The following is a 26,956-nucleotide window of genomic DNA, read 5'->3' as shown; positions in this document are numbered from 1 at the left end:
TGTATAATAAGGGGTACACTTTTATTTCTCCTGGGATTTCCGCCGTGTCGTCTGATCAAATCGATTACTTTACCCTTCCTAGTGAACGTGTTTGCTGACCCGCGCCACAATTCATACAGGTTATTTTCATTCATAACCTATCTCTGTAAATATTCGAATGTTTCTATAGCAACCCCCAACAGAAGTGATGGTCCATCCCTAAACTAGCTGCGAAGGCCGCTAGGGAGTCGCATACTTTGTCGCATTTGTGCGCCCTCAGTCGACACGCATGAGTGAGCAACTAATACTTTGTGGCGTTGTACGACAATAGTTTAGATATCGCCGCGGGTGTATGAAGTAACTCAGGTGGAATCCGATTACTGACATCTTACTTACACCATTATTTGTAGCGAATTGCAGAGCATTGAAAGTGTGTAAATCAAGACAAGTGTCATTGTATGTGCGTTGTTTAGACGATATTCATTGTCGAATACTAGGTACGGCAACCGAGGAGGGTCACGACTACCCCTTTTCGTTTGCCATTCTATTATTTGCTTTTACATTTAAAATTTAATTTCAATTGGCATTTTCACTGAGATTTTGACTTAAATTAAAATTGTGACTTACATTTCTATTCAAAAGTCTATTTGCACTGAAATTTTGACTTGAATTTTTTTGCATTGAGAAATGATTGAGACTTGCATTTAGAATTATACTTGTATTGGAATTTTGACTTGTATTTCAAAGTTCATTTGCATTGGGATTTGATTTGTGTTTGAATTTAAAAAAAGTCATTTGCATTGGGATTTGATTTGTGTTTGAATTTAAAAAAAGTCATTTGCATTGAGATTTTACCGTAACTAGCATTTGAATTTTCACTTTCATTGGGATTTTGACTTGCATTTGCATTTAAAACTTTATTTGCATTGAGATTTTGACTTGTATTTGCATTTAAAAGTTCATTTGCATTGAGATTTTGACTTGTATTTGCATTTAAAAGTTCATTTGCATTGGGATTTTGACTTGTATTTGCATTTAAAAGTTCGTTTGCATTGAGATTTTGACTTGTATTTGCATTTAAAAGTTCATTTGCATTGGGATTTTGACTTGTATTTCGACTCTCATTTGCATTTTCACTTTCACTTGCACTGGGATTTTGGCCTGCATTGTGATTTTGACTTGCATTTTCATTTGTTGCGCTTTGACCCTTGACCCCTGATCCATGACCTATACAGCTCGACCAATAGGGGAGTTCCATTTTCGCACCTCAGAGTAGCGAAGCGTATTCGTGTTATCTATATTATTACTGTGCTGGTTATGGATGCAAAACTATTAGGTACAGGTGAGTTAACATAATTTTTTATCGTGAGCGCATTTCAAGAATACACGCTTATATTGATGGCGAGTTTGATGCATTGTACTTATTTGAAATTCATAGACAAGGCTGCCAGCCGTATAGCCCTGCGTACAGTGCTGTGTGTAAGGGGACGCGTTCGGTTGATAGTGGGGACATCTATCAACCGAACGCGTCCCCGTACACACAGCACTGTACGCAGGGCTACCAGCCGTAATGTGAAGTACTTGGATGAATCCGCCAGTGTTGGAGAGTGTTATGTTACAATCGACAGGCAATACGTTAAATACGAACGGAGTATATCAACAATATTTCAGTGATATTTAGTCCATTCTTAAATTAATACTACTATAATATGTATAAAGATTTAGTGGTGACGGTGGCCAGTCGACTGTGCCCGGAGAATGGGTAGTAATGCAAAATTACCGGTAACATTTATTATTGATTTTACGCCCTCTGGTGTCAAGATTATCAAAATACTACATTTACGTGTATATTATGAAGTGTTATCACGTAATGAATATGTTGATGCTTTTGACCGTTGCCGTTAAATGTAACTAATAAGAACACTGGCATGTTCGGTATCAAGTCACTTGGAATAAATTTGAAATACAACATATTTTTTTTTTATTTCAGACATGGAAGATTATTTACGAACACTTGTGGAGCGCGGTAAAGACAACATGACACTGTTGTTGTATTTGCAAAAAGATTACTGTGTTTCCTGGAGGTAATAAATGTTTATGGGTTTTACTGCTAGACATTGGATTGTTTTATCTTTAAGTTAGTATGTCTAAATGTTAGAAATGTGTAATCATTTACTCTGCACATAAAGAATAATCTTTGTTTCTCTTCAATTCTTAATAATTGTTTTTAGTCTTAGTACATTAAAAAGACGCTTGAAAGATTGGAATATTAAAAGGCATGGAGAATATACACCTGATAATGTTCGAAGAGCAGTGCAAGTAAGCATAGTTTTTCATCATAATAATTTAAACAATCATATGATGTATGAGGTCGGATAAAATAATGTTATACTAAACAAACTACATTTTGTACTTTATTATAATTGAGTATAGTTTGACACAGCATATGAATGTTTTGTTTTTTTTTCAGAAAGAATTGCAAACAGCTAGAAAACTTGTTGGAATAAAAAGAATGTACCAGCGATTGAGACAACATCACCATATGCTAGTTAAAAGGTATCTTCATTCATGACATATGATGTTGACATCCATAATATTGTGTCTAGTATATAGATATGAAAATTGTTGTTCCATGTAACTGTTCATTGTTTTCCTAATGTTATATCGTATTTTCAAAATAATGATATTGCTGCATTTAATTGTTTCACAGAGATCAAGTTGAAGCTATCATGGTGGAGCAGAACTATAGTGCGATGCTTAAAAGACGCTGTGGCAGATTACAGATAGGGGAAAGGCGACGTTTTTTTTCAAAGGTAACTAAATACAAGTAATTTACTGGTTGCTACCAATGCATTTCATAAAAAATGCTTTCTTAAAAAAATCACATTTATTCCATATCAAACATTATAACTTAATTATGCTATTAAATTGCATGTTCTACTGTTTGAACACATAGTAATTTTAGGCATCTGGTATACCTTTTATATTCTTTGTAGGGACCAAACTGGTCTTGGCATTTAGACGGCTATGACAAATTGCTTGGATATAAACGGAATAAATTTCCCTTTGCAGTACATGGATGCATTGATTCCTTTTCAAGAAAAATCTTGTGGATGAGAGTACACCTTTCTAACAAAAGCCCAAATCGTATTGCACTCTATTTTTGGGAAACTGTAATTGCAGAAAATGGTAATTGATTTGTTTTATTGAAATTAACATAATGATAATATGGCATCTTGATAGAAAATAATCTCTTGTTCATCTACACTAATTGATGTGACATGGATAGTTATTAGACAGTTTTAACTTTTTAAAGCTACAAAGCTGATATCAGTGATATCATAAATGCATTCCTAGTTTATCCAAGAAGAACACGGTCTGATGCCGGAACAGAAGTTGGTCTACTTGCTCAATGTCAGATGTTTCTGCATCGAAATACGGATGTCAAGGATGTACATGTATACGGGTCTTCAATAACCAATCAAGTAAGCAACTTAGTTATTTCCTCACCAGTATATATCACATTTTTTTTGTATATGATTGTTCGTGTGTAAATCTTACTGTTATGAACCATGAGAAATTGAATGACTAATGCTTGTGTATATTATAAACATTAAGCATGGAATACACAATTTACAATTCTAGTAGATAGCTGTAAAGAACTGCTTATTAATCATGTGCAATAATTGCAGAGACATAACATTATATTCAGACAGACAGCTTGAATGAAAAATGTACCATCATGTGTCATCATACTACACCTACTATCATAATAATAGTACATCATTATGAGAAACTAAATAAGTGTTTATAATGGATGGTCACATGTGACATTTGTGTGATTACCGGTATATTGGTAAGCACAGAATCATTCTGAGACATTGTATGATAAATTTATAAAGCATGTGCTTTGAACAGTGTCTTTTCTATTTATCTTTCTTTATAATTAAATTATGGTTAAAGCTGTTTCATGATACTTATCAGGGTCTAGAAAGCAGATATCACCACCAACAATAATTGAAAAAAAAGGATTAATAATTTTCTGTTTTCTAATGCCTGGGAGCACACCTGTATGTGATTTATCCATAAACAGGGTTGTTTTAATTTATTTTACTTCACACTATTTTAACAGTGTATAGAAAGCTGGTGGGCACAGCTAAGAAAATACAATGCTCAATATTGGATAGATGAATTCAAGGTGAGATTATACTAAAAATTGTTGTATGTATGCAAGGGGTAGGTGACTAGTTTAATACCATTATAGTGATTGCTGTTTAAAATAGAATGCAACTTGCGCATTTTTTACATGTGTACATATTTTAACAAATATAACACTGGCACTATTTTGTGTTAAAATATGTATACAATTAATCATTGTTAGTTTTTAATTAATAGTTTATGGGTTTTTTTTGCCCCATTGTTAATCTGTTTTTGAGAAAGTGTTAAATAATATATGCATAAACGGGTGAGCAGAATTGTTCCACGAGTTCAGAAAGTATGAAACCATTACCAATCAATGTAGTACTTTAGACAAATCCACAAAGTATTTTATGAATTGTTTGTTGGAACACTTGTTTGATAAGAAAACAGGTTTTTCAATCATTGAAGTTTTATTTACATTTACAAATTCACAGTTTTTGTGAAATAGTTTGTCTCAACAGAAAAAAAAATCTACTTGGCATCAACAATTGGCTACTATGACAATATTTTTTACCCTAGGCCAACAATCCAAATTGTGATATATTATGATATATCTGTACCAAAGTGGTAAAATTCACAGTTATGCAGTTATCATTTATTTAATGACACCCTACCAAATAATTAAATATCACACTCATCACCTGTAGGACCTGGAATGCAGTGAACTTTATGACCCTGATATCAGCAACGACAGGTATGATGCATTATGTTGCTTTTTTCGGCTCCTAAGTGTCTCCAATTTCATTCAACAATGTGTAAATTGTAGAAGTGTCTGTATGAAATTTGTATTACTGTGTGTCCTAATCATGATGTAAACATTATGTAGGTAGAAGCTTTGGTTGCTGTGATAACTGGTTTATGGCTGCAGGTATACATGCCTTTATCTTACTACCTAAATTATTATAATTACCTATACAAATCATTCTGCAGCTTTCCTCTGTCAGTCAATTTGAACACATCTTGAAACAGTCTATGTATCTTGCTGTTTTCCTCTTAGAATGTGCCTCACAGCTGTATATATGCCTTTGATTAAGAAAGAGTTGGATGATTTTGTAGATGAATGGAACACACATCGTATACGTAAACAAAATAGAGTCCTAAGACCTTGTGGTATTCCTGAGGACATATATAATTTCCCTGAGAATCATGGTGAATATGAACTATTATAATAATACAATTGAGTACCGGTATATTTTTAAAAAGCAATACGACTTTATTCTGGGCATGGGAACTGTTATATATGCAATGTCAGTTGACATATTGTTCAATATATAGGAAGGAGATATATCTGATAAGTGGACCTGGAATATAAGATTTATTAAAAGACTGTAGTCATTTTCATTTAATTTGTTATGAGCACAGATTCAAAACATAGTAGAGCAGTGATTTGCATAAAAGAAATTGTCTATTTTGAAATTATGTTGCTCTCATTATCTGAAACTACAAGAGTTATTAAAATTAATATAGTTCAAGGCATATTGTGTAAAACCAGCAATAACTTTAGATATTGGCGTATTTTGTGATACTGCTTGCAAGGACCAATCAGATTACCACTACTTAATACTCTGAAATTCCAATAATTGATTCATACAGGCACCACATATTATCGATTACCTTTATTTATTTTAGGGGGAATTGAATGTGGTTTCAAACCTCGTCAGTCAGACATTGATGAAATTGAAAGAAGACACAATTTTTATGAACATACAGATGGTTATCTACCGGAAGATTTTAGAGAGAAAGTTAAACAATTAAATTTGGATGTTAACATTTCAAATGCAAGAGAATGTTATCTTGAACTTAGAGATCATTTTGCGTCAACATGTACATAGATAGTATAAACCATTAGCCATGGTTTTACCTTCAAATTCAACAGAATGCTGATTTAAGCACATATTGTGGTGAAAATACTTCAAAATCTGTCTAAAATTATTTGTTTTTAGTATTAGTGAACAGTATGTAAACTTTCTTAGTTCACTGTCAATCTATATTTTTTAAACCTGAAGATTTCTAAAATACCAATTTTGACTGGTTACAATAAAGTGGTATATATATATAGTCATCTGAAACTGAAGTGACTTTCGGCGAGTAGCAGTTTTTTGTAAAGTTTGATTCACCATCAGTCAAAATTAGTTTAAACTGATCACAGGATTTAATCAGGTATATTTTTATCAGTCTGCAGTAGTGGACACAGTTTAATATTTATTTGTTTACAGTTTTTAAAATTAGTTTACTTCAGATGGCAGTTACCTAGTTTAACTATTCAAAACTGAATTACAGTGTTCATGTATGGTCATCGAATCAGTCATTTCATTTTTGTGTCAATCTTATAAAGCCACTATACCCTAATCTGATCATTTCAAGTTGATTATATTTATTGACAGAAGTTTATTTCCCATGTATTAATTGCCAGTGATTAAAGTCGATATTACTGAAATCTCCAATATGATTAATTCATGTACAAATTCTGTCCTTCACTTGTGTTCCAGAATGTTAGCCTATTAATAAACAATATATCTTGTGACTATGCCACATTTCTTTATAGCTAATTTACCTACTATTGGTTGGTGTTATGTTTACACAATGACTAGTAAGGGTGCAGTTTAGTGTACGACAAGTCATTGTCAATGACATAGTCCCTGTCTAGTTTTTATACTCTTAATTGTAAACAATGAAAGATGTTGATAGAATATAATTAATGTTGCTGAAGGTCAAATGAAAACAAATCAATGTTTTGGACTCATTCAGCAGAGACTTAAAAACAGTGCAGGTTAACATACATGTATTCCACACAAGTCACAATAAGGTAGCAATAAAATAAGGGATTTATTCTAACCAAGTTTGACACGCTATTTAATAACAAATTACAACAGTTTGTAGGTGTACTTCTGAGATCAATAAACAAACACATTCACTTGCATGAACAATTTATTTCAATGAATATGTAACACATTAAAATGGAGTTTGTTTAAACAAATGTGTCATTTTATTCATGTAATACTATGAGTATGTATCTCGTATATAAAACAAATTCCATAACAATTTCAGCGATATTTCCAACATTTGATGTGGTAAAATGTTTTAGAATATATAACATATCAGGAACTGGACTTAAAATAAAATTACACAGTCCCCATTAAATTTTTGAAAGTTCTCTTTGTGCTTGTCATATAAAAGTGGAGGGGTTGTCGCGAGCATGTCCTTGAAACTAGAGTTTCTAGTGGCGTATACAACAGATTGTTTATTTACATCAAATTCGAACATGTGTTGTGTAACGACCCCTCCGGTTTAAGACATAGCAAAGAAAAAACATAGATCACAAGTAAAAGCATGTCCAAGTTGTCACATTTTAAACAAACAAGATGGCCGCCAGTCAGCCATATTTGATCAAATTGAATTGACATGTACATGTATACATTTATGACATGCTAAATATCAATGAAAATGATACATGGGTGACAGAGATATAGTAATAAGGCCAAAAATAAAAACAGTCGTTATTCTGCCATCTTTGATCTGATTATGAAACAATTTGACATGTATGATGTATGTGCCAAATACGAATGAAAATGGTACATAAATCTTGGAAATATAGTAGTAAGGCCAAAAAATCAGATGGCTGTCAATCGGCCATCCTTGATCCGATTTTGGAACAAATTGTCATGGACATGTATCCTAACATGTATAAAGTATGTGCCAAATTTGAATGAAAACTGACAAAGCATTCCAAGATACCACATTTAAAAAAAAAAACAAGATGCCTGCCAGTCATCCATCTTTGATATAATTGCGAAAGAAATTGTCATGGACATGTATTCTAACATCTACCAAGTTTGAATGAAAACTGACAAAGCATGTCCAAAATACATCATTTTCAAAAAACAAGATGGCTGCCAGTCGGCCATTTTGAATCAAATCGCTAAACCACTGCATGTGCATATTTCCCACATAAAGTACTAGGCACATGCAAAGAATGAACTGAATCGGTCCAAAGGATTCTGAAGTATGACTCCGGACAGACGGACACATGCATGGACGCACAGACGGAGACCGAATTATAAGTCCCCGTTTTCAGACTTCGTCCGAACGGGACTAATAATAGAAACATATGGGTATGTGTTTAGTAGTTATTTGGTTCTCAGTATTGTATTTGAAAGGTACAAAGGTTGGAAAATGCACATTTTGAACAGTTAAAGAGTTATTTAGAAAATGAAATCAAAGACTTTCTAATGCAGAGTGTACTAGAGGCAACAAAAACATGGTAAAGAAATAAACAATAAGTTTGTCAGCTGAGATTTGTTTACTTCTGTAAAACCATTTACAAAGGTCAGCCTTTGTCGGTCAGCCATTTTGGATTAGATATTGCAACAAAAATGCATGAACAATTTTCCAATATAATGTCTAATGTGTGAATTTGAACTTGATCGTTCCATTCTACAGTTTTGGACTGTATCCAAAAGCTGTAAATCGGGTAATTATTATGCAAATTGATAATAAACCTTCACAGACCTCAATCACAAACTTATGTCTGTAGGTTATACCCTAGCAACTATACACTGACTTTTATTGGCAGATGAGGCAATTAACATGCATAGTTTCAACACAAATTTAATCACATATGTGGAGTGGAGCACTATAGTTTTGTTGAAATTCAATGATTGTGAATGGTTCTTCAGATCCAGGCACCAGTGTAAATCAGGCGTCAAGTAATAAAGATTTGTTCCGTTGTACTGAGAACTCAATCAACGATCTTATCTGGACTTCGGAAACCCTGCTTTGAAAAATAATATGTGTATAAATAAGAATCTTTATCTTTATTTTGCTTGTAGCATGTTGAATGAATTAAAAATAACAGTCCCGTCATTCTATTTGATTCATCACAATTTAGCAGGTATATCATATACAAAAATTGAGGCCATTCCTATATAGCAATTTTTTTTTTAAATTTAAACCACAGTTCAAATGAAATAATATAAATGACCGAAAGCTTATATTATAGATTGTATCCTATGCTATGATTTTCTTTCTGGACATTGATGTTATTACACTTTCGACAAATGTTTATGTTACCATGTGTTTAGAAAGCAGGGCAAACTGTATACTGCTACAAACCCACAATCTCTCTGATATGAGACAAACATGCTAGCCTCTGTACCATTGTTAACATATGGTATTTATATGATGAGCATGAAATTGATCTAGGTATGGAAACTGCAAGAAACAGTTCTTGATCTTTATAAACAATTGTGACTCATGCTAGTCATTCAACTTTTACATTTGAAGGTGTAATAAGATTTAACCCTTACGGCAATAGTGCCATTAAGTTTTAAAGGTGTACATGGTACACAATAATTTGCAAGTATATTTGAGAAAAGTTCTGAACAATAAATCATTCCATTTTGCCCAAATTCAAAAAAGAAGACATGTACAACATACAATCATCACTGTCAATTTTACAAGTGTTTATTGATTACCAGGTACATTATGGGACTGAGCTGCATAGAAGAACCAATTAAATGCTCAATGCTGGTTGGGGGTGATCAGGAATGCAATAACTTAACACACAGCTCTATAACACATAATCAAAATATTATAATAAAACATAATACAATCATGAGAAGTACTTACAATAATGTTTGACTCACAGTCCAAACCTTCACCTTTTAATTGCTCATCAATAAGATCCACAAGTGGCTCCATGTCTGTAGAAATAGATAGGTAAAGTAGTAATAACCGACCTAACCGCAGACAATTTGTAAACATACAAATAGATAATCGTAACAAATAGTTTTAATCTAATCACAAATGAGAAACAAGAAATATAACATAATAAACAAGTCATTGAAAATGACATACTGGTAGTCCCTGTTAAATTTTTGAAAGTTCTCTTTGTGCTCGACATATTAAAGCGGAGGGGTTGTCGCAAGCGTGTCCTTGAAACTTGAGTCCTAAGTGGCATATACAACAGATTGTTTATTTACATCAAATTCAAACACGTGTTGCGTGACAACTCCTCAGGTTTAGGACATAGCAAAGAAAAACATAGATCACAAGTGAAAATAAAACAATTTGAGGTGCATGTCTATGTTATTTGTTCTAAAATTACTCAAATCTTTTTATGAAGTTTTAACAATTCAGTGAAAAACTAGAGACTATCTGTTTTTGTGTGATAAAAATAGACATTTGGAAAGTTGAAAGGAAATTAAACTAAAAATGGATATTTTTAATTTTTTACAAATGATTTTTCATCAGTATTTGTTTATATTTTTTTAAAAATGTGCTGACAACACTTTTAAAAGTCTATAGAAATAACGTATATCAATCTGATTAAGTAAAATTTTATCTTAATATACTGGGAGTTTTTGAAGATGCAAGATGGATAAAAACAAATATAAATGCAATAAAAAACATGCCGTACAATACAACTGATTGTAATGAGATTGACTAAAGTTCAATTTGAAAAAAATGTTGACATCTTATGATAGTATACAATATTTTTGTAGGGGAGTGATATGAATCTAGGTAACTTACTCTACATGTAGAAATATCCAGTCCTATAGGACTGGCAGTGTAAAGTCCTATAGGAATTGTATAGTCCTATAAGACTTATGATCTCACACACCAGTCCTATAGGACTGGCAGTGTAAAGTCCTATAGGAATTGTATAGTCCTATAAGACTTATGATCTCACACACCAGTCCTATAGGACTGGCAGTGTAAAGTCCTATAGGAATTGTATAGTCCTAAAAGACTTATGATCTCACACGCCTGTCCTATAGGACTGGCAGTGTAAAGTCCTATAGGAATTGTATAGTCCTATAAGACTTATGATCTCACACACCAGTCCTATAGGACTGGCAGTGTAAAGTCTTATAGGAATTGTATAGTCCTATAAGACTTATGATCTCACATGCCTGTCCTATAGGACTGGCAGTGTAAAGTCCTATAGGAATTGTATAGTCCTATGAGACTTATGATCTCACACACCAGTCCTATAGGACTGGCAGTGTAAAGTCCTATAGGAATTGTATAGTCCTATAGGACTTATGATCTCACACGCCTGTCCTATAGGACTGGCAGTGTAAAGTCCTATAGGAATTGTATAGTCCTATAGGACTTATGATCTCACACACCAGTCCTATAGGACTGGCAGTGTAAAGTCCTATAGGAATTGTATAGTCCTATAGGACTTATGATCTCACACACCAGTCCTATAGGACTGGCAGTGTAAAGTCCTATAGGACTTGTTGATTCCTATAGGAATTTACATAAAGTCCTATAGGACTATACATGTCCTATAGGATTTCATGAAAAGTCCTATAGGATTTTTTAAAATCCTATAAGATTATAAAAATCCTATAGGAAACTTTTGTAAGGGATAGTCACTTATAAATAGTGAAAGTGTATCCAACCATGGAGGTATAAACTGTTTATACCTCCATGATGAACATAATCTCATCTTTATTTCCTGTACTACCAGAATAATGCATTTTCAGAGCTAGGGTGATTTACATATGTACAATGTCAACATTAGCAGATTACTAGTGTACATGTATGTATAGCTTCTGTTACTCACTTTTATAAAGACATAAATGAACTAAATATACCTTTCAGTTTCAAGAGTCTGCAATAGCTGTTGCAGGTATGCTCCTGGCAAAAATTGTTTAAAGCTTGTTGTGACATGTTGTCACATCCAAAGTACCTAGCATAAAAAAATTTAACAATTATTTTGATTGTAACTATTGTGGTTGCATATTCTAGAAATGAGTGAATGGAATGGCAAGGTATAATTCTGAGAGGCAAAATATGTTAATTTACAAGGTTATATATTGTAGTGCTAAACTATGAAATACAATATGAGGTTATTACGAGGATACCTCAAAGTATGCAAGAAGACAGTACAGTGCAACAGCATACTGTCTGAGTGCATACTTTGAGGTATCTTCAAAATAACCTTATTATTATACATCTTTTACTTCCTAAGATACATCATGGGAATGCAGAAATCCAAAAACAGAATCTGCTAACTTCTTTGTGTGGATCGAGTCCAGCCAAACCCCGGTGGCAGCCATGTTTGTTTTTATTATTAGAGGACGCTTACGCGCGCAATCATACCATATTTGGAATTCACATTTCCATATATATGGAAGGATGAAAATACCCTGTAAAATACCGCAAAATTACAACACGCTGTAAATTATGGCGTTACGGTGACAGATGTATAATAATATGTAATATAACTGATGAACAGTATAAGCAGAGTACTGTGACTTAATGCTTAGCACATATTATTTTGGTTATGTAATAATAATAAAATAATAATTTAGTGTAGATTTTGCGAGTGAAAATATATATAAAAAAAAAGTACTATAACTATATGTAAATAATCAAATATGTGTTTAACCTTAAAACTTTTGGGAACCCAACAAGAAGTAAACAAAAATATTTTAATAACTTCACTATACATAATGAGATAGTGACGGTACAAAACATAAGCTTACAGTTCTTGTGTTTCCAAATCACCAACTTCCCAAGTTGCCATTGAAATGTCAGTCAGTGAGAGACCAACGCCTGTAACAAAACATTAACATGTCAGTCTGTACTATTTGTTCTATTAAAGAAATATAGGACAATAAAATACTACCAAGATTTGAAAAGGCGTCAAGCAGTGTTCAGCAACATACAATCATCTACACATCATGATTCATTAATAAATTTAAAAATAAAACAAACCTTGCAGATCAGCCACCATCAATTTACGGTTGTACTTATGATATACAAAATGGCAAAAAGCTGATATTTTTTTGCCATGCTCTGTCTCAATTAAATCTTTGTATACTCTTCCGTCATTATTCATGTACTTAACAAATTTTCCTTTTAATTTTTCTTCTAACACGTACACATGATGACTATTGTTGTCTTGTATCATATAACATGGAATGATTCTGATAAGAAACATTAACAACAATGTGTTCAGTAAATAACATTAAAAAAATCTACATTATCATCACTTTTCATTCATGTTCACAACTTGTAATGACAACATTTCACATCTTTGAGTGGACGCCAGAATATGTTGCATGATGTGTTTATGAAAATTTTAAATAAATTGATCAGTAAAGGTAAGTCTGACACTAGAACCATTAAGATTTTCAGGAAATTAATCACAACAAAGTTTACAACATGAAGATAATACTGCATATGGTACTTGTAATACAATTACTGAATGTATATCACATCTCATTTGATAATACCTTGGCGCTTCTCCAAACTCTTTTGGGATGACGTCTTTGAAATTTAAAGACAACATTCTTGCTGACATTTGAGATTGCACTTCCTGTATGAAAAAGAATATGATCAAAATTAGATCCCATTCCACAGCCAATTAATTTTAAGAGCTGAAAAACTTTCCTAATAATAACAAAAAAAAGTTAATGACTAGATATATGATAATTTAATTGAGAAAATAATGGTTACAATTCACTATATTATTAAAAAGTTACACTTAGTAGTATAGCTAAAAACCAGCAATACAGGAAAAAGTCTTTACCTTTTTAGTCATAGAGATGATAGCTTCATTCTTCGATTTTGATAAATGCGGCTTATAGTGGATTTCATACATTGTTCTTATTGTTGAATCCTTGTAAGTCTTAACCACATAGGCCAGAGTTGTGTCCAACACATTTGATGACAACAAGTCACAGTTATAACAGTTTCTCATTCCCCCTTCTCCAATTAAGGAAGTTACTCTGTATTTGATGGGAAAGGAGGTTTCCTTCCATTTTATCCCATCAGATGTTATTTGCACTAAATACAGGGAACCAGTAGAATCTAGTGATAAAATATTCAAAAACAAACATACAAGTTAATTCACACTTCCATATACTGTAAAATGCTTTATGTTTGCTTTTAATTTTTTTTCATTATTTTCACTAAATTATTTTCATAAAATTCAGCGAATATACCTTTTTTCCTATATTTTACATTCAGCAAAATCAATGAAAATAAACTGTATACTAAAATAAAGTAGTTAAAATTTATTATATTATATCTACTATATGCTCTCCACCATCTATATTAATGCTAGGAACTGGCATGCAAATGATAATATAATAAATGTAGCAGATTTAACAATAATCACTATATAGGTCTCTCTTTATGTATCTATAGCCTTGTTCACACTTGCTGACAAATGGAGGGCACTTAAGACTACTTTGTACATATTTCTTATCAGTGGGCTGAATCTCTATTCTGTTCAGCATCATATGTGGTAATTTATGTTTTACATGGCTTTCACACCTTTTCACCTAAACATTGGGTTGCTATCAGGGATAATTCCCAGTGTTTAACACAGAACTCAGGGTTAAGACTAGCCTTCTCACTCTGAGCTATTGGGAAAATCTTAATAATTAAAAGTAAATGAAAAAGAAATTATATTTCATTACATGACCTGATAAAGAATGTAATAACTAGTATTCTAAATCAACATTTTACTTACAGTTTTTCTCAAGAGGAGTACATTGCAGGCTTTTGCCAAACTGCATGAAATGAGTTAACCCTACTGCATAACAAAACAGTAATTCAATTTTAAATTTAGAACAATTTTCTTCTGTTTAACAGCTGCATGCTCCAAATAATTATAATAATAAACAATAACAAAATTGATTACTAAAATATATTAACTGATAATCCAACTATATGAAATAAAATCTGCAATAATGTTTATAAAATGACATAAAGCCGATCTGGATGTGAGTGAAACATGCAGAAAAAAATGAAATTGGTTTGCAGGTACTCAGTAAAAACAACAATTTATGTGAAACTTATAAAATAGTAAATTACGTTACCAATTTGAGTTCGAGCCAAATTAAATTGTTAAACTACTGAACATGTTACTGCACATATGTGCAATGCATTATGGGAGAGGAATGTTTTCAGTATATAATGGAAAATGAAATATCATAATGAATAACTTAATTATTTTTTTTTTTTTGCATCTTGATGGTTTGAACCCATAATAATGAGCATAAAAATATAATGGGAGTAGTAAGTATGAAAAAGATGACATAACAACAGGGGAAAACATACTGTATTCACTTATACCCAAGCTTTCAGATGATGTATAGGTTATTATAAATGACAGATCAATTTTTAACTCAGGTTTTCCCCTGTTGCTACATTAATAGCTTTTCAGAGAATAGCAATTTGATTAGTCTTTCAATGTACTGGTACACTAAGTTGCATTCCAACTTTGTATTCAATGCAGAACACATCTTACTTAGATACTGAAGGGGAAGTTTAATTTTAGTAGGGATTACCGGTAATATTTGAGATACCATATATTCACAGGACTCTAAAATCACAGGTTTGTGATAGAAACAATACATTTTAATGTTCATTAAATTAAAATACGGTAGTCAGTGAAGCTAGCAAGCATTGAAAATAGTTGTGAATCACCAAATCAAACATACCAAGAATTTTCATTATTGTATGCACACAACAGTGTTTATAATACATCAGAAAAATCTTCTAAATTTGATTTCAGGATTCTGTTGGACAATATTTCTCATGGATTGTACAAAATTCAAAGTTATTATCAATGCTAACAGGCGTCAGTGAGAGGGTTTCTACAAATCATACAAAGTGATAATGCAATATATATAGATATCTCTTGGTGCACCTTGTTCTATTTATGCAAGCATCTGAGGTATCGTGTAATGGCAATGATTTGATTCTAGTTGCTCAGATTTTGCGCTCCAACTTCGTTTAATAATCCAAGCTCAAGTTAAAGCTCAGGATGGTGCTCAGGTTTACTCTGAGCAAGCTCAAGTGGAAGATCATTACATAACTGAACATCTGGGTGTCTACATCCATGATCATGATCGATCATGTTTTGACCATCAATGACTACAATTGTTGACTATAATCATAACCGAGAATGATCTGATTCCAGAAACACGCATGGTCATTGATGGTAAAACAAAATCTCCATATTGTTATGTGAGCAGCAAACATGATCCTTCATGGTCTGCTAACATTTATAGTTGTTTTGTTCCTGTCCCTGTATTGTCTAGCTAGTGTCTTTGGACTGGCTATAATCCAAATAAATTATGGCTTACTTGATGACTTTGGTACATCTTCACTAAGAACAGCTCTCTTGACATCTGCAATACAACAAGTTCATTAGTACTTTGGTGAGATAAACACCAGACATGCCAAAGAAAAGGATACATTATATGTGAAAGAAAACAATTCATGCAGTATTGCAAAGTTAGTGTGGTTATTATGACAGCCGATACAATACAAAACATTATGTCTTCATGACTATTATGGTAGACACTTATATGAAAGACATGCTATTCAAACTTGAGCCAATTTTCTGAATGAGATCAGTCAAGTCATGCCAAAAATACAGCCCTGAAACAGAATCCATAAAAACCAAATAGTGAATGCTGACTTTTCAGGACAAGAATAACCACATCTTAATATTATAAATAGTTTAGGCCATCCACAATGTGATTCCATGCTTTATTTAGATGAGGCATTGTGCATTGATTGTTGCCTCTTCACCAATTGTTCTGTTCTGCTTAATTTGTTTTATGGTTTAATTTAACTTACGTGATAATTGTTCTATTTCCAGTGATTTGGTGTTGGATCTTCTTTTCACACCTAAATAATTTACCACAACTTAGCTTATTCCTTTTACACATTCATCTAAACTTCATCATTATGTATTATGTATATGCAATGTTGGTTTAGAATAATGTAATAATAAAAGAGAATTGCCTGTTATTTTCTTCCCAAAGCATTTCAAATTGAATAGTATTTGTTCTGCTCACCTCAATGTACTTTATTCACAATAATAAGATCAGGACAAAATAAAAACATTCTTACCGTGAGTTTGACTTAAATGTAACAGCTGTGCTGAAGCTGAATGTTCTGTAAGCGGAAACAAAAATAATCAAAATGAAATTTTATCTTGAAAGCTATTACATACAAAATAAGGCAAGTTTCATGGAACATTTATGCTATACTCATTGAATTTATGCTATACTCACCGTTTTCAACCACATATGGATTATTGCTATTAACTTCAGAACTTGTGGGTTGAAAAAGAAAAATGTATTAGATTTAATATCCAATGAGACAATAAAGATTTTTATGATTGATCTTGAATAAAAGTCAAATTTTCAAACGTGCCCCAAATAATATCATTATTTAAATCAAATGAATATTGCTGCACACATTACTTATAACTATATAGTTAATACCTTAATAAATCATCATCATCGTCATCTTCATCTTCATCTACATCTTTTGATTCCTGAAATTGAATAACATGAATGTTACTCAAAAGTAAAAGGTTAGCTTCTCAATATGAAATTTTGTTATTTTAGGGTCATCAAAAAAAGGCAATGAACACCTTGCAATTGACAAATGTATGATGTAGGTTTAAATACATGAATGACCATCAAAATTATTTCCCTCAGAAAATACCTTCTTGGAGTGGTTTTTGTTCATGTAAAACATTATATTACCTTATAAAAATGAAAACAAGTTTTCCCCTGTATTTGATAATCTTCAGTGAATTCTGGTCCTAAGACCCCACCCATAATTTTACATGAGGTACCGGTAATTTGAGGAATATGAAAGTAATCACAGCAGCTTGATTTTACATTTTCTACTGTTAATGGCTGATTGAATGGGACCTATAAACAGAACATGAATATTAGTGCCTGTTATATATAGCATATATAGCATAAAAATAAAAACATTTTAAATAAACAATATGACAGACTGAATGAATGAAATAGTGAATGAGGTCTGACTGCTAGCATTAATAAAAGTTTAAAATCTATAGTTCCAAAAAAACCTTGAACCTGGTGCATTTTTACAAAACAGATACAAGCCAGACATTTTGAATCAGAACATGAATATGTGTAACACAATGTATGTATACACAACCACAATAAGTTAAAGCAAGCCTGCGAATAATATTCATTAACAAATTTGCAATGATTTAGTCATTTAAAATCAGATTTGTGAAACAAATTCACATGCATTATATACCAAATGTACCAAATTTGAATTAAATTTGTCCATACAGTTCCAGTATGATTGATCAATAAATTTTCAACATTATAAACTGCTAGTGTTCACCCATCATAGAACAAAAGTGCATACTGTGAGATGTATGAATGATGTTTAAATGTGATTGGCCCATATATACACTCAGAAATAGCATGTCTTAAAAACAACATTTTGAATCTGTTCTGAACAAACAGATGGACACCAAAACACACCTTCCTGATTTGCACCTGACAGGGACAAAAATATCACAAAATAAAAATCTTAAATGTATGGTGACACTGCCTGATAAAAAGTTTAAGTATATTTTCCAGTACAGGGCCTATTAAATTCCAGTGATTAAGTGAATAAAATTAGAGTTACACTGTATGTTGAAGTGACCAGTGACTAAACTGAAAATAAACATAGTAAAAAAAATTAATTGTTGATATGTGTGAACTACTTCTTTCTCACATGAAACTAATGGTAATAATATAGTGCACAAAAAATATAAATCGACCAAAAAAATAAAATAATTAAACTTACCAAGACCTTCAAACCTGGGCATTTGCGGTACTTTGACCCATCGAACATCAACTTTGTGATTGTCAGAGTCTAAAACAAAAGAAAATAAGGTACTAGTATATATTGTCATTGGTGGTTTAAACTGTCAACAGTCATGTACATCCAAGTATGACTTTGACTGTAGGCAAATCAAAACTAGCTTCCTATATATTGGATGACTGAAAAAATCTACAGTTTGTATTTAAATACTATTGCTTAACATTAACTGAAAGTTTTATCTATGCCAGATCATTAACATATAAACTAATTTGACCACTGAAGCATCTTACATATATGTCTTTTTTTTCTGCCAAAACTGTTGGTTTACCAAAAATCTAAAGGAAGACACACCAAATATGAAAGCATCTCAAATAGTTGTTTTAAATAGTCATTTAGGCCAGACTTTTTTTATTCCTTGTTTCTCAAGTTTTTATGAGGCAATTTTTTTGAGGAGGGCGAAAAAAAAAAAAAATTAATTCTTTTTTTTCATTAGATTTGTGTGATTCTCAAAGAATTGTAAATGAGATCATTGATCGGAGAGAAGAAATGAAATAAAATGTTATTCCATGTATAACCTTGTTTCTCATCTGCGCGAGACTTCGGTACTTTGATCATGATACTCCCACGCAAATGCAACTTGGATTTGTTAAGCGGCGAGCGGTAAAAATTACACTGAAATAAAATTTTATTTTTATTTCATTTTCGGCTCCTGTTCATTCGGCGGGTTCGCGAAATATGGGATAATAAAAGTCTGGCCTTATGAAGAATTTTGTTCCACAACAGCCAACATCTAGTTGAGCTAAAACAGTTACTAAATCTACTACATCAGATGTTTCTGGACACATTAGTGCTTATAATTACTAATTACCTTTGGACATTTCACAAGTTCTCGCTGACATGGTCTTCGTTTGGCTAAGTTTTTGGCCCGAATATTTTTTTGCTTATTTGCAATATCTCCCCATGTTTCTAGAATAATAATTAAAGAAAGCTTAGAAAGAACTCCGGTGTGCTGAGAGTATTGGAGATACATTAAAATTAATTCAAAATTTAAGATTTGCTTTTCAAACAAGAAGCTTGGCAACCAATTTGAAATTGCTATTTGAAATGCATAGCATGAAAAAAATGTGATTCACATTAATTATCAAAATTTATAATACATACAGAAAATACATTTGATTGTTCATCCATGGTTTTTAGTTTAATTAGTTCCAGAGCACCTCTGCAATGAATTCAATTTGGTAAATCTGTTTTTTTAGATATAAGAAATAGGCTAATAATAGATAATCAATATGCATGTTTATCAACATTAAACAAATCATGGATTACTTCAACGGACCAAATGAATTATTATACAAATTAAGCAATTATTATGCTTAGATTTAGGTCTGTATATTGTTTCAAGGTACACATGTACAAAGTTTCATTATAATGTGATGATTAATCCTAACTAAATTAGTGGAAAGCTGAAAAGTAAATTAGGTAAATATTATAGATTTATATAAACCTAAAACTAATTTGATCATCACATTGTGTTAGAGTAAATATGTACCAAGATTCATGAATTAAGACAAGTCATTGTCAATGACACGTCCCCGTTCCGTTCATATTTGAGTGACATATACATTCAAAGCAGATCATGACCGAAATGCACCTGCATATGTACAACACATTGTGCTAAATCTGAACAAAATCCATCCATGCATGACTGAGATCCGGTTCTGGAATTGTGAAAATACGTGATTTTGATGCATTTTCGGCCTTAAAATGGCCATCATTCCGCTATTGTTAAGCAGATCATGAAACAAATGCACATATCTATTTGTGACATGATGTACCATGTGTGTGTGAAGTTTGAACTTGATCAATCCAGACATGTCTTGGATACGGATCCAGAACTGAATTCTTTAACAAAATGGCCGCCAGTCGGCCATTTCGAACTTGATCCGAAAAAAAAAGACGTGCATCAAGGTCCTATTATGTTTAATGTATGTACCAAATTTGAACAAAATCCATCCATGCATAACTGAGATACGGGTCCGGAATGGTAAAAATGTGCGATTTCAATGCATTTTCGGCCTTAAAGCGGCCCCCATTTGGCTATCGTTAATGAGATCATGAAACAAATGCACATACATATTTGTGACATGATGTACCTTGTGTGTGTGAAGTTTGAACTTGATCAATCCAGACATGTCTCGGATACGGATCCAGAACTGAATTCTTTAAAACAAAATGGCCGCCAGTCGGCTATTTCGAACTTGATGCGAAAAAAAAATGACGTGCATCAAGGTCCTATTATGTTTAATGTATGTACCAAATTTGAATGAAATTTGTCCATGCATAACTGAGATCTGGGTCCGGAATGGTGAAAATGTGCGATTTCAATGCATTTTCGGCCTTAAAGCGGCCCCCATTTGGCTATCGTTAATGAGATCATGAAACAAATGCACATACATATTTGTGACATGATGTACCTTGTGTGTGTGAAGTTTGAACTTGATCAATCCAGACATGTCTCAGATACGGATCCAGAACTGAATTCTTTAAAACAAAATGGCCGCCAGTCGGCTATTTCGAACTTGATCCGAAAAAAAAAATGACGTGCATCAAGGTCCTATTATGTTTAATGTATGTACCAAATTTGAATGAAATCCGTCCATGCATAACTGAGATCCGGGTCCGGAATGGTGAAAATGTGCGATTTCAATGCATTTTCGGCCTTAAAGTGGCCGCCATTTGGCTATCGTTAATGAGATCATGAAACAAATGCACATACATATTTGTGACATGATGTACCTTGTGTGTGTGAAGTTTGAACTCGATCAATCCAAGCATGTCTCAGATACGGATCCAGAACTGAATTCTTTAAAACAAAATGGCCGCCAGTCAGCCATTTCGAACCCGATCCAAAAAAAAAAATGACGTGCATCAAGGTCCTATTATGTTTAATGTATGTACCAAATTTGAACAAAATCCGTCCATGCATAACTGAGATCCGGGTCCGGAATGGTGAAAATGTGCGATTTTGATGCATTTTCGGCCTTAAAATGGCCGCTATTCGGCTATTGTTAATCGGATCATGAAAAAAATGCATGTGCATATGTCCCATATAATGTGTGATGTATGAGTGAAGTTTGAACTTAATCGGTCCATGCATGTTCGAGATACAGGTGATCACGGACGCACGGACGCACGGACGCACGGACGCACACAGGGCAAAACATAAGTCCCCGTTTTCGGACTGCGTCCGAACGGGGACTAATAAGTACTGTCACAGACCATCTATGTACAAAGTTTCATTGAAATGTGGTTAGAACCAAAACTTATGATTTATTATGCAAATTAGGTAATTAATATTATCTGATTCTAACTCAAAACTGAACGGGTCTGTGCATTGTTCTGGAGCATCAATGTACCAAATTCCATTGAAATGGAATTAATTAGTACATGTGATATTAGTGTAAAAGCCAAAAATTAACTAATTATGCAAATTAGTTGATAAATATGCACACAGGTCTTTGGATTGTTCTAGGGCATCTATGTACCAAGTTTCATTGAAGTGTAATGATGTAATAGTACCTGAAATATCAAAAGCTGATTAATTATGCAAATTACGTAATTATTATTTCACATATCTGTCTGTGCATTGTTCTATGTATCTATGTACCAAGTTTCATTGAGATGTGATGATCAGTATCTGAGATATCAGTGGAAAAGCCGAAAATTGACTAATGATTATGCAAATTAGGTTAATTATATGCATGGATTTGTACCCAAAACTGATCAAATCTGTGCATTAGTCCAGATCATCTATGTACCAAGTTTCATCAAAATCTAATGAATGGCTCTTTAGATATCAGTGGATAAATTATGAATGATTATGCTAATTAGGGAATTAATATGAACAGATTTTAACCCCAAACTAATCAGGTTTGTACATTGTCCTAGAGTATCTTTGTACTACGTTTCATTGAAATGGAATAATTAGTACTTTAGATATCAGTGTGATAGCTTAGAATTGGTTAATTATGCAAATTAGATAATTAATATGTACAGATTAATCAGGTTTGTCTATTGTCCTACAGCATCCATGTACAAAGTTTCATTGAAATGTGATGATTAGTACTTGAGATATCAGTGTGAAAGTTGAAAATTAATTAATTAATATGCATAAATACTCACCATCCATCATTCCTGCAGATGTAGTTGTAGATGTAGCACCAGAAGATACTGTACAAAAAATAAACATTTTTACTATTACTGTCTTTTAGGTAAAATTATACAATTAGTATTATGTTTAATGCTTATAATATTCAAACCAAAGCTCCCAAATACATGCAATGCCGGGTATGTATTTGAAGAGCAGCAGTTTGAGTGAGAATGTTAAACCTTGGTCATTTGTATGATGCATATCTTTTTTGTGAAAGATATTTTTTTTTTATTTTAAAAAACTTTGAAAAATAATATTTTGCAGCTTACAAAAAGAACTGGGAAACTCACCGATTTTTTTCCCTGGTGTATGGTGATTAACTCCATGGCCACAAACAACACACTCTGTTGGAATGGCCACATTATTTTCATAGGCTTTGCATCGGCATTTTTTACATGACCCAGCACACTAATAAATACGAACAGACATATTGCACCACATAATTATCGATAGCCAAATAAAGTGTCTTTGAAATTACAAAGGACAAAAACCTGAAGTGTAATATACTTTTGTAAAGATATATTCATGAACTTACATGATCTCTCGCCACACATTCGCAAGTTCTACATCTATTAGATGCGGCACTTTTTCTGTACTGATTGCAGCCACATCCACACCCACCACGAGGGATACCCTCATGGTCCAAATCCATAATACTATGAAGCAAAACAAAATTAATCTAGTTGAAGTTGCATGTTGGAATATTTCCCAAAACTTAAAATAAAATATACAGTACTAGACTCAATAAAAGACATTAGATAACATAAAAAAAATGTTTATATTCATGATAACATCCAAAACCCCTTAACATATTGTGTATTAATTCATCATTCTGAGCATAATATTGAGAGTGATTTGTAGGTCAAGGTTAATAAACAATATTTGCAGATTTACTTATATAGAATCAACACGTTTGAAAGAACAGACAGAGCTGTAACAAAGGCAACATATTATTTTGGGATGGAATACAATGACCATGATTGGTATGATATTGTAAATGCCCAATTCATGAGTTATTGTGGGTTTCCTTAAATTTTTTGCCTACACAAAATTAATTATAATAATAAATATACATTGTATGTATCATTGTATTGAAATTTAAACAAATGTTGGCACAAGCGTGAAATACTCTATATCTATATCAGTTAATCATTATATGACAACACATAAATTATCATTTTGTGTACATCCACACTCGTACATCTATAGTATTGCTGCATTTCTAAGCTTGCCAAATGAGGGCGCTATATATGAATTGTAAATATGAATATATGAATTGTAAACTATTGAACACAGGAAATAGTAAATAAATAGTACAAATCACAGTTTTTCAACGGTAAAGATAAAATTTCGCACCAATTACGCCCATTTAACATCGGAGTGGCGGTTTACTTTATAGTAATATTATTGGCCTACAATGTCTTCGTCGGGGCCGTTTACCGGCTGTTGACGTGTTGACCAACATACCCAGCCTTATATAATACTTATTCAAATAATAAGTTGCAGATCTGGGTTTCTGAGATCACAGTCACCCTAGTAGAGTGACTGTTCTGAGATTGAACACGAAGCAGACTTGAATGTCATTTTCAGTTCATTTTGTTATCGCCGGCAGGGTAAATTATAGTTTTGAACGTCGTGGGATTATTGCCACACCAGATGAATCCCGACATACACGATCTGTCAATCACGCAACGATGGAATGGACAAAATAACTACCGCAACAATAACAAATAAAACAAGAGAAAAAAACACGGAAACACAAGAAACGACAAGTGAAAGCAAGAGCTACAGAACGGCAACCATGTACATTGGTTTCTGGCTTCATCAACTGTTATTACATAGATCGTCTCGTTATAAAAATAAATAATCGATTCAGCCTCAAATGGCGTGCACTCGTATTTGTACTCTCGCGACAACAAAATTGTGTTAACTCACCTATACCTAATCCAGAACAGTGGTTTACATACACAACACGAACACGTTTTACCAATCTTCAAAATGGAACTCGCCGATTGGTCGAACTGTATAGGTTAGGGGTCAGGGGTGAAAGTGCAACAAATGAAAATTCAAACGCAAATGCAAGTCAAAATCTCAATGCAGGTCAAAATCTCAATGCAAGTGCATGTGAAAGTTAAAATACAAATGCAATTCAAAATGCAAATGAACTTTTTCAAAATGCAAATACAAGTAAAAATCTTAATGCAGATGAATTTTTAAATGCAAATACAAGTCAAAATCCCAATGCAAATGAACTTTTAAATGCAAATACAAGTCAAAATCCCAATGCAAATGAACTTTTAAATGCAAATACAAGTCAAAATCTAAATGTAAATTAAGTTTTAAATGCAAATACAAGTCAAAATCCTAATGCAAGTAAAATGTTAAATGCAAATGAACTTTTAAATGCAAATACAAGTCAAAATCTAAATGTAAATTAAGTTTTAAATGCAAATACAAGTCAAAATCTAAATGTAAATTAAGTTTAAATGCAAATACAAGTCAAAATCTAATGCAAGTAAAATGTTAAATGCAAATAAACTTTTAAATGCAAATACAAGTCAAAATCCCAATGCAAATGAACTTTTAAATGCAAATACAAGTTAAAATTTTAATTTAAGTCAAAATCTCATGAAAATGGTAATTGAAATCAAATTTTAAATGCAAAAACAAATAATTGTATGGTAAATGAAAAGGTTTAGTCGTGACCCTCCTCGGTTGCCGTACCGTAGCTATCACCGAGGTAAATACTCTCTCACTCCTCGGTTATTATCACTGATTTGTTGTCACCGGAGTGATTCACGTCCCAAATTTTGGGCGTCTCTTATAAATAAATAACCTATTCTATTTTTGGCCTCGAGCTTTTTTTGCTCTATTTTCAAGGACGCAGGTCGTTTGGATCGGACTGTTCCAATTATATCGAGTTCGTAACATTGTTTTTTGCTGAATATATATGTTCCAATCAAGTTTTTCGATATGTATAACAATTTCTTACTGGAACGTCTCCAAAATTTGGCAATACCACCAGCCGAAAATTAACTTCCCGTTCAAATCATCTTTGATTGTAGCAAATAACTGTACGTAAAACACACTCTCGAACTTGACAACATTCACTTTCAGACAACTAAGCAAATAGATGGAAATACCAGTTACATCACTCATGACGATTGATGATTCGATTGCTTACCGGGATAGATGTATTTAATGTCCATTGCTATGCAATGTAAAATCACATCGATGCTGTGGACGGCGACGGCTGAAAGATTGTTCTGGTTCTGCGGCTCTCCCGGCACGGGCAACTGACTTTTAGCTGTTTAACTATTCTGACGTTTTCTTGACCGCATTTTGTATATATTAGTCGGACACTGACAAGTAATTAAGTGTTATAAACGGTCCTGGATATAGTCATAATGGTACTCTGAATCACTGGTAGGTCCTGAAAATAGCGTCATTATATAGCACGTTATTCACATTACAATCATATGCTCACAAATAATCCGATATTTATGCTGGAGAATACAGTACTGGACAACGTCAAGTACACAATGTAGTCAAATTAGTAAGAAAAGATACTATGGACCCAATGGTAGACATAAAAATGTAACTACAAAATAAATGTCAGTGAATACAATATTTTTTTACAAAATCCTGCAGCCAACATGGACAAGTTGAGAATCCCTAATATTGCTAAATCGATAGTTGTGAACTTTAAATCTCATTTATATGGTTTCCGCATGAAGTTACACAGATAGGGAAAAGTGTATCATTATAGCAAAGAAAATATTGATTTGTTTTGTCTAGGTTATATAATAAATTCTCTAAATTTCCATGGCTATTGTTGTGAGTATACTTGCATGTATTAAAATATGTCCACATTATATCTAATTGGTGGTGGGAATTGCCAAGCCAGTTTATACAATTGTGAATAAATATTTTCGT

General features: G+C 32.7%; 2 protein-coding genes across 7 annotated transcripts; one reads left to right on the top strand and one right to left on the bottom strand.

Moving 5' to 3' along the window:
- Window positions 1-517: 517 nt before the first annotated feature.
- On the top strand, window positions 518-6,616 carry LOC146734688 (uncharacterized). 2 transcript variants are annotated; one of them, XM_085508163.1, is made up of 11 exons: window positions 518-1,321; window positions 1,970-2,063; window positions 2,211-2,298; window positions 2,450-2,535; window positions 2,690-2,792; window positions 2,976-3,168; window positions 3,337-3,464; window positions 4,112-4,177; window positions 4,827-4,873; window positions 5,177-5,328; window positions 5,809-6,616. In XM_085508163.1, exons 1-11 carry the CDS (start codon window positions 1,297-1,299, stop codon window positions 6,009-6,011), a joined length of 1,185 nt encoding a protein of 394 aa, XP_085364289.1. In that variant the 5' UTR covers window positions 518-1,296; the 3' UTR covers window positions 6,012-6,616. The 2 variants fall into 2 exon arrangements, with proteins under 2 accessions (XP_085364289.1, XP_085364290.1); XM_085508164.1 differs by lacking the exon at window positions 5,809-6,616 and adding an exon at window positions 5,006-5,047 and having other exon boundaries at window positions 619-1,321; window positions 5,177-5,216.
- Window positions 6,617-6,981: 365 nt separating this feature from the next.
- Window positions 6,982-26,643, bottom strand: LOC146734687 (uncharacterized). 5 transcript variants are annotated; one of them, XM_085508158.1, is made up of 20 exons: window positions 24,956-26,643; window positions 23,556-23,676; window positions 23,311-23,428; window positions 22,993-23,040; window positions 19,679-19,776; window positions 18,793-18,861; window positions 17,718-17,888; window positions 17,451-17,503; window positions 17,238-17,278; window positions 17,074-17,118; window positions 16,798-16,848; window positions 16,299-16,343; window positions 14,678-14,740; window positions 13,730-14,010; window positions 13,434-13,516; window positions 12,913-13,124; window positions 12,681-12,750; window positions 11,787-11,881; window positions 9,808-9,881; window positions 6,982-8,953 (listed from the first exon to the last, which is right to left on the bottom strand). In XM_085508158.1, the coding sequence occupies exons 2-20, from the start codon at window positions 23,670-23,672 to the stop codon at window positions 8,918-8,920; spliced, it is 1,770 nt and encodes a 589-aa protein (XP_085364284.1). In that variant the 5' UTR covers window positions 23,673-23,676; window positions 24,956-26,643; the 3' UTR covers window positions 6,982-8,917. The 5 variants fall into 5 exon arrangements, with proteins under 5 accessions (XP_085364284.1, XP_085364286.1, XP_085364287.1 ...); XM_085508160.1 differs by having other exon boundaries at window positions 6,982-8,950; XM_085508161.1 differs by lacking the exon at window positions 14,678-14,740 and having other exon boundaries at window positions 24,956-25,917.
- Between the last annotated feature and the right edge of the window lie 313 nt (window positions 26,644-26,956).

This window comes from Saccoglossus kowalevskii, chromosome 14 (assembly GCF_978046115.1).
Source record: "Saccoglossus kowalevskii chromosome 14, keSacKowa6.1, whole genome shotgun sequence".
Lineage (NCBI taxonomy): Eukaryota > Metazoa > Hemichordata > Enteropneusta > Harrimaniidae > Saccoglossus > Saccoglossus kowalevskii.
The sequence above is the reverse complement of the archived record's forward strand: the minus strand, read 5'-3'. Positions and strand labels throughout refer to the sequence as shown.

Excerpts from the sequence above, each read along its gene's own strand:
- LOC146734688 (XM_085508163.1), top strand. The coding sequence starts at position 1,297 with ATGGATGCAAAACTATTAGGTACAG. Across the intron at positions 2,536-2,689 it reads CACCATATGCTAGTTAAAAG|AGATCAAGTTGAAGCTATCA; the intron begins GTATCTTCATTC and ends ATTGTTTCACAG. Across the intron at positions 5,329-5,808 it reads TAATTTCCCTGAGAATCATG|GGGGAATTGAATGTGGTTTC; the intron begins GTGAATATGAAC and ends TATTTATTTTAG.
- LOC146734687 (XM_085508158.1), bottom strand. The coding sequence starts at position 23,672 with ATGGATTTGGACCATGAGGGTATCCCTCGTGGTGGGTGTGGATGTGGC. Across the intron at positions 23,041-23,310 it reads TACACCAGGGAAAAAAATCG|TATCTTCTGGTGCTACATCT; the intron begins GTGAGTTTCCCA and ends TTTTTTGTACAG. Across the intron at positions 17,119-17,237 it reads TCCATATGTGGTTGAAAACG|AACATTCAGCTTCAGCACAG; the intron begins GTGAGTATAGCA and ends TTCCGCTTACAG.